The 8,067-nt window shown below is 38.1% G+C and overlaps 4 protein-coding genes across 4 annotated transcripts in view; 2 read left to right on the top strand and 2 right to left on the bottom strand.

Annotated features, from left to right (window-relative positions):
- Positions 1-1,625, top strand: part of LOC105312304 (filamin-B-like) — a 4,372-nt gene extending 2,747 nt beyond the window's left edge. The window contains exon 4 of the mRNA XM_011404848.2: positions 4-1,625. Coding sequence (XP_011403150.1) covers positions 4-1,449 — 1,446 coding nt within the window. The 3' untranslated portion in view covers positions 1,450-1,625. The remainder of the gene's footprint in view (positions 1-3) is intronic.
- On the bottom strand, positions 1,404-5,544 carry LOC100637035 (glutamyl-tRNA(Gln) amidotransferase subunit A, mitochondrial-like). Its single transcript, XM_019995030.1, has 10 exons — positions 5,388-5,544; positions 5,234-5,332; positions 5,085-5,181; positions 4,852-4,995; positions 4,598-4,773; positions 4,163-4,281; positions 2,522-2,714; positions 2,352-2,478; positions 2,074-2,285; positions 1,404-1,746 (listed from the first exon to the last, which is right to left on the bottom strand). Exons 1-10 carry the CDS (start codon positions 5,536-5,538, stop codon positions 1,604-1,606), a joined length of 1,461 nt encoding a protein of 486 aa, XP_019850589.1. The 5' UTR covers positions 5,539-5,544; the 3' UTR covers positions 1,404-1,603.
- A 52-nt stretch (positions 5,545-5,596) lies between these two features.
- On the bottom strand, positions 5,597-6,970 carry LOC109581192 (chondroitin sulfate synthase 1-like). The gene is made up of 2 exons (XM_019995064.1): positions 6,165-6,970; positions 5,597-5,861 (listed from the first exon to the last, which is right to left on the bottom strand). Exons 1-2 carry the CDS (start codon positions 6,933-6,935, stop codon positions 5,631-5,633), a joined length of 1,002 nt encoding a protein of 333 aa, XP_019850623.1. The 5' UTR covers positions 6,936-6,970; the 3' UTR covers positions 5,597-5,630.
- Positions 6,971-7,485: 515 nt separating this feature from the next.
- LOC105312303 (mediator of DNA damage checkpoint protein 1-like) overlaps positions 7,486-8,067 on the top strand; it is a 9,206-nt gene continuing 8,624 nt past the window's right edge. The window contains exons 1-2 of the mRNA XM_019995029.1: positions 7,486-7,591; positions 7,640-8,056. Coding sequence (XP_019850588.1) covers positions 7,498-7,591; positions 7,640-8,056 — 511 coding nt within the window. The 5' untranslated portion in view covers positions 7,486-7,497. The remainder of the gene's footprint in view (positions 7,592-7,639; positions 8,057-8,067) is intronic.

Here is an 8,067-nt window from a genome sequence, read left to right as displayed (position 1 = left end):
GAGCTAAAGCCGGTGCTCAAAGTACAAGGATCCACAGCAAGGTACCCAGTGACGCTTGAAGAGAAGAGTCCTCAAGAGTATCTGGCTCATTTTATACCGTGGGAGTTGGGGGCACACGATATATCAATCACGCTGGGCGGCTTCCCAATCCCGGGCACACCATGTGAATTTAATGCAGTGACTAGTGCTAGTACAACGTGCAGTGCAACTGGTTCAGGGCTACAGCGAGCACTCACTTCCATACCAGCACAGTTCCTCGTGCAAGCAACATCAGGTCTCCTAGAGGAAGGGAATCTTAGCATTCAAGTCCAGAGCGTTGTGTCAGGCTATTATGGCAAAGTGAGGGTGAGGGACAACGAAAACAGTTCTTATAATGTTGCCTATCTTGTTGATACCCCTGGGGCTTATCTAGTCCACGTGAAGGCATGGGATCAACACATTCCGGGGAGTCCATTCAAAGTGAACGTGAGTTACGGGCCACAGGCTCACAACTGCATTTTGAGCGGTAAAGCCGTTGATCCTAATTTTTTTGTGAAAATTGGAGACCCGATTGAGTTCTCAGTCGACGGTCGTAAAGCTGGCAATGGGATGCTAAATGTGTCAGCCGTGGGACCAAGAGGAGCTCAAGCAAGAGTCTTCACAGCAAAGGGCTCAAGATCAGGACTCTACGATGTCCAGTTAGACCCGATTAGACCAGGCAAGTACAGGGTCTCCGTTAAATGGAGTGGGGAGCACATACCGAACAGTCCCTTTCTAGTAAAAATATTCCCAGGAGCTGATGCAAGCAAGTGTAGAGCATATGGTCCAGGGCTTGAGGATGGGATGGTAGGGAAACCAAGCACCTTTACCATCGAGACGAGAGATGCTGGCTCCGGAGTACTCAAAGTGAGACTGAACGGACTCAGGAATGCATTCAAGGTTGACGTGAAGCCGGTGAGTACCCAAAACATGAGGACACTTGTTGCCAAATACAACCCAACCAAGCCGGGGGACTACCTCATTAGTATAAAATGGTCAGAGGTCGATGTGCCAGGGAGTCCATTCAAAGTGAGAATAGGAGGAGAAGAGATCGTGAACAGAGAACAGAATCACAGAACAAGCGAAAGCAGGCTAACAGAACTCGAGACTATACAAGAGGAATACCAGCAAACTGAATCACAGTTCAGTTTGGAAGATTGGACCAAGAAGCAAAGGCACTACAACCACAGGCAGCAGCAACCACTCTTGCCTGCACATGCAAACTTTTCTTCAAGCATGCCCAAGTTTGGTCAAGGACACGGGATCAGCTATCAGAGTAATTTTGCCACAAGAGGAGGCATAGCAAGCAGAGGAGGAGCTGGAGTCAAGAAAAGCGGAGGGAGTAGTAAGCAGACGAAAAAGCATCAGCAGCACAATGGAAGGTCAATGAGTAATGGGACACATCCCAAGAAATCAACATTAAAGAAATAACTGACACAAAATAACAAAACACATTTTCAATTTTAAATTTCAAATTGTGTGCTACATGTGACTATTATGCATTACACCCAATTTTTGTGCACTCCATTTTTGTCCATTCTATATACAATAATACTCAAAAAATATATTCCCTGTTTTTTGTATCTCAGTTTTTGTTTCTCATAAAAGTTTCTATAAGTTTAGCTATCTTTATCATAAGGCCTTCATCAAACCACTTACTAATAACCTGGACTGATAGTGGGAGCTCTCCTTCTCCTCTAGTAATAGGAACACTAATGGCTGGTAATCCTAATACAGGAGAGAAGTATAGCATTTGGGAATTAGCAGCACAACCAATACAAAAACAAATAAGAATTGTTAAAAAATAAAAATTGGTTAAAATTAATTGGCATCAATAGTATAATATAGGGATAATAGGGTTAAGTTAACCCATCCAAAAATTTTATACATTAAAGAATTACATTGTAACTGTTATGAATCAATCCTTCATCTTTTAAACACAGTTATTTGTAAAAAGTCTCATGGGTTGTCTCTGACTCCTTTTGTTGTGGTTAATGGCTGACACTATTCATTACCTTCTATTCTACATCATAGTTATAAAATAAATTTTCTTACCTGCTAAGTTAACTGGTACAAGGAATGTATTAAGTACATATGCTTCAACTGGTCCCAACTCTTCCATTGTACTACGTGTAGGAGGAGGTCCAAGTGACACTGGAGTAATCAGAATATCAACAGGATCAGGACCATCTTTGTCAAACACAGTTTGATAATCGTTCTTTATTAAGCTTCGGGCTTTAAGAGCTTGTTCATAATGATGCCTTCCACTTTAAGATATGAAATTATAATGAATAATTATTACTAAACACAGTTATAATTGTTGTTAATCTTACTGGTATGAGAGAAAGTAGGTTCCAGCAATAATCCTGTGCTTCACAACAGGTCCGAGTCCAAACTGTCTATTATAGGCAAACATCTCATCCACTGTTGATGGGGAATGAGCCTTTGAACAATCATATCCTGAATATTGTATAAATAAAAAAATCTTATTATTATGAGTCACCAAAAATGGCTCCGGTGTATTTTGCCATGTTAGAAGAGGCCTCAGCAGAACAGATGACAGTGTAGCATGGAACAGAGTAAGAGAAATGAGGTAGGCTCACATCTTTCACTATCATGCCTAGTGATTCCAGCTCATCAGCTACTAGTCTCCATACTGTTCTATTCTCAGGTGATAGCTCCTTAATGTCACATTCCTATTAGTAAACAAAGAAAAGTAAAACTATAATGCATGTACCACTTAGGTTGAGAATAAATCATTTGTGTGGGTGATATAGTACCATATAGCTCTAAATTTTAGTGTTCTAATATTTTGTGAAATTTTGATAATCACAGAAATTTTAATCACAAAAACTACCAAGTTGTCATTGTAATTACTGCACATGTTGGTTAATGTCCAAAAAATTTAATTTGCAAATATCCAATTTTAGGAAAATCATGGGAATTTTAGATCACAAAATATGGAGCTAGTAGGATATGCATACTTGTTATAACAAACATTCATACCATAACACAGTTGGCTATTGGGGCAAATTGTTTGTTATTTGATACTAAATTCAGCAGATATTCAACCAAAGAATAACATTCAAAAGAGCTTTAGGATTGCAAGGTTACTCTATATATATAATGATAAAACCATCAAAGCACAAAAAGAAAATTAAAAGCAATGAAGATCCTTTACTGTTGTGTATTTACAGTTGTGTTCTCCCTAGCAATAGCAAGCTGTGACTCTGCAGCTGCTCCATGGACAAAGGTATACGGTACAATGACTCAAGTCTTTGCTAACAGTGTTAGTCTTTGGTCTATTGATGCTAAGCTCAAAGCTTACTACTGTCTCCGGCCTTGCACTGGTAACTGGGTCAATGTTGGTGAAAACATGGTGAATATCGAAGTTGATGCATTCTATTCATGGGGTATTGGGACTGATGGATTCCCTTATAGAAAGGGAATGGAAAATTCTGGAGGATGGGTCAAACATTCACATTTTCCTAATGTGATAGATGTTGCCGCTACCAGAGATTCATATATGTGGTTTTTACATACAAATAAAGAGGTTTCTTGGGCACGGCATTATATTGCTAAACTACACAAGGTCACAGGAAGGTTTGATCAAATTGATGCCAACTCACAACATGTATATGCTCTCAATAAAACAACCAATGTCATTTCTTTTCGTCCAGTACATGGAAGGGGTCAATGGCGTAATATCTGAGGGCAGATGAAGTATGTAACAGCTGGTACTCATGAGATATTTGCTATTGGAGTAGATGATGAGCTCTATCGTTGCACTATACCTTGTGCTGGTATATGGGAACTAATGGACTTTCCAGAGGAAGCTGGATTGACTCAGCTTGATGCAACTATTGATGCTCTGTTTGCTGTCACAAGCGATGGAGTGATTTATCATCATGAACTGCCTCTTTAGATGATATAGTAGAACTAGTTTTATATTAAATATAATAGTTTGTATGCCTTTTTTGTTGTTTTTGGAGCAGTTTATGTTTTTTTAGTTAAATAAGATTAGAATCAAATCAAACTTTCTGCATAATGCAATAGCAAAATTGGCTCATTTTCAAGTGACAAAAAAATCTTACTTACATGATTCATAAGTGGTACAATAATAGATAATTTTTATTATTATTACTTTTGGAATTCCAACCCTGACAGTAGTCATCTCTTCATTGCCAGCAAACTCATCATTGACTGAACAATATTCTCTCCTTACAGAAGTAGAGTCACACCGATCCCAGCCACTAACAGCATCTATAAATCAGACACGAACGTAATACTGATTATTATCATTGTATAATTGTATTGTAACATTTTTATATCAAAAGTTTGAGCTGATTCCAATCAAAACTTGATTTTTACGAATTTTTGAATTTGGTCAAAAATTGGACCAAAGTCCCTGTACAGGGACTTCAGCCAAATTTTGCCAAAAATGGCTAGGAGAGAATTCTCCATTTTAATATTTTTTTCAAATGCATATACATGTACTTATGTTGCATAGGAAGTTTGAGCTGATTCCCATCAAAATTGGATTTTTCATGAATTTTTAAAGTTGCTTACATGTAATTACCTAATACATTAGCAGCAGTGCTAACAGTTGGTGCAAATATCCCTACAGTGTCTAAAGAGTTAGCTAATGGGATTAAACCATGACGTGATACACGTCCATAGGTTGGTTTAAGACCAACAGTACCACAGAATGAAGCTGGTAATCTCACTGACCCACCAGTATCACTACCTAAGGCACTAGAGAAAGGAGGAGGGAGAAATATGGAGAAAATGAGAAGGAGAGATTAATTTCCTTTTTGTTAGATTTTTACTTACAAATCACACATTCCGGTAGCTACAGCAACAGCACTACCACCAGAGCTTCCACCACTAACAAGATTATGAGCTGAAGAGGAAGAGGAGGGAGAAGCAGAATTTGGATGTTCAACTGCTCCATAGTAACTTGACAAGTTTGATGAACTAAAAAAATTTAAAAAAAATTTGATGCAATATTGAAATAATTATACATTAATGATAGTATTGATACTGATACTTCTTGCTTAGCTTACCCCATTGCAAACTCATCCATGTTGGTTTTCCCAATCATTGCAGCTCCGGAGGACAATAGCCTCTGGACTGCAGTAGCAGTGTATGGTGGAGTAAAACCTTTAACGAGAAAATATCAAAATCATTATTAATTTTACTAAAACTGATTTACTAGATAAGAAACGAGAGGCACAGGTAGTGAGTGTATTGGCAGTGCAGAGGTTATCCTTAACAGCAAAAGTATGCCCATCCAATGGACCAAGAGGAGCACCTAAAGTCATAAAATATATAATTAATTAGACTAATTTTGTTTTATTTCTTTTTACCATCTTCATTTCTTTTCTGAGCTTCCATGACTTGGCTCTCTGCTATTTTGATAGTTTCAGTGATAAAGGCGTTCAAATGAGAGAGATTTTTCATCGAGGAGATCTTAGATTGAAAGCTTTGAAGAAGAGAATTTGCTCCTTTGGCTGCCATGCTTAAAGGTACGCCCCTTCAATTAATATTAATTATTATTAATAAGTTGATTTCTGTTAATAAAATAATTATTATTACTTAAATACTAATAGCTATACATTAATAGAGCTCTCTAATTTGCTAATTTGAGCTCTTAGTCTCTCAAGATGCAGTTTCACAAAGTGTTCATGGATACTGTACATTTTCTTGGTTTGCTTTAGAGGATGAAATGTTATAACTTTGTTCAATCTGAGTAAACTCCTTCTGTTCAACTTTCTTAACGTTCCCGTCATGCTAAAGAAATCTTTTCCATTACTGTAATCGTGAAAGAATAGCTCAGTCATCTACAGAAAAAAAGAATTGCATCCCTACCAAATTCATTAAAATTAGTACAATAAAATACAAATAATGGCAAAGCACTTATAATTTATTGTAATCAGTGAAAGATTAGGTGTTAATGTTATGTCTAAAGCCCTCAACATTTTGCTAGAAAAATTTGTGGTAACTTTGATCTCTTTTAATCAACGTGGTGCTAAGAATAGAAATTTCGCAAAAAGTTGCTCAAAAGATCAATGCAGATTTGCTTGTTTTAATTTTTAAAAGTACAGTACTTAAAACTACTACTAAAGTACATCTAAACTACTTACTTTCCTTGATTTAGTACAGTATATCCCTAGTCTCCTATTAATACACCTACCAACCTCCACATCTTCATTATAGGATACTACCACATTAGTAAGGCACTCTTGAAGGTGTGGTCCCAGTTTCCTTAGCAATGCTCGGCTGAGTACCATCCCAGGGCCTCCCATACAAAAAACATCAGAAGGGCGGAGCTTTAAGCGCTTTAAATCCTCTTTTCGGCCTTTCCCAGGCGAGCCAATATAAAGGGGCTGAGAGGAGTCTAGTTTAGAAAGGAAGTCTTTTAACTCGTGAATCCTGACATACAAATCATCATCAGCTCTTAGGAACCAGTGATATCTATCAATGTAATTATCATACATGTACTTGTACATTGCATAGACTTTCTTCTGTGGTGGGTAGGTATCGTCTATGCCAGGTAGCCTCACCAGAGGTAAGGATGACTCCATTCCTTGACCTTCTCCAACATAAAACTCTAAATTAGACGCAATCATTCCTCCCCATGTCTTATTGACGGCATGCGCTCTAGTTCTAAGGAAATCTCCACTGGTTACTACTCCTGCATACAGTGGATCCAGTATCATCATGTCTCTCCTCAGACTCTGTACTAAGAGCTTGTTTTCATGTGTTACGTAGACCGTATTGCTACCACAGGTGGCCGAGGCGGAGCCAAGGCAGTTCATACCCCAGGATACCATCAGGCCTAGTAAGAATCCGAAGAGAAGGTAGAGAAAGGCTCTGAGGAGAGAGAAAAGGTCCATTTTCATTGACAGCCTCATGATTTGCCACACCCATAGGCGGGCATACTGACCCACGTGAACGCACATGGAAATTAGGGGTGTCCCGATTATTCCAGAATAATTTTGGGAATAATAGGTAGCACTTCAATTCCAGAATAATGCTGGCCTAATAGGTGGATCAGTAGCCAAACTCTAATTAAAGAGCAGCAAATGCACAATTTTTGAAATTTTAATGGCTGAGCTAGTTGTAACTCAATTTTTGAACAAAGTTCAGGTTCTGAAATTGATATAGAGACTTATATTTTGCAGTCTCTGCTGATAGTGATACTTTAAATAGCTCAGTTCTCAGACTTACTAATTTTCATTTTTATTGTAGTTAGCTCATGATTATAAAGAATAAAGTGAGAATAATAGGGCAGAATAAAAAGAATAATAGGCAAATTTTTGAGAATTTCTGAATAGAATTATAGGTTAAAAAATTAGCATAATCGGGACACCCCTAATGGAAATACTTCGCCCACGTGCATTCACGTGTGAAGCAAAATGGGTGTGGATTAAATTTTCCCACGTGCGTTCACGTGGTATCAATTTGTCAGTCAAAATGGCGACTAACTCAACTGGTCAGATTCGTATCTTCCATCCTTCTCCTTCACTTTCAGAGGAAAATTCATTCACAGATTACGAATTATTTGAAGGTAACACACTATTTTATTTTTATTTTGAATTGTTAAATCATGTGATAGGAGAAACTGTGATTGGAATTGGTTGTAAAAAACGATCAAAATGTCCAGTCATTAACATTCCATTTAGTGGTAGCTCGGTCGCAAAGGAGCACTGTCGTGTATTGATTGACGATAATGAGCACTTTATTATGGACCTTGGGACAAAAGGTAAAACGAAAAGGAAGTGCCACATTCTCAAACCTAACGTATACTATGAACTGAGTGATGGCGTTGATTTAATGCTGGGTGATCTAAAATGTCAATATTTTACTTCCCCCATGTCTGCGAGAGAGAAAGAGGAGGAAAAGAAACCAGTGGAGGAAACTGATTTGAATGAGACTCGGTCTCTTAATACTGATGCCACAGCCACGCCCTCACCTCGACCCGCCCATTCTCTTCAAATGTCTCCACTGCCTACTCTTCCATCATTTGATGCTGGTGAGTGTATA

Source organism: Amphimedon queenslandica, unplaced genomic scaffold (assembly GCF_000090795.2).
Source record: "Amphimedon queenslandica unplaced genomic scaffold, v1.1 AMPQUscaffold_13456, whole genome shotgun sequence".
Lineage (NCBI taxonomy): Eukaryota > Metazoa > Porifera > Demospongiae > Haplosclerida > Niphatidae > Amphimedon > Amphimedon queenslandica.
The sequence above is the reverse complement of the archived record's forward strand: the minus strand, read 5'-3'. Positions and strand labels throughout refer to the sequence as shown.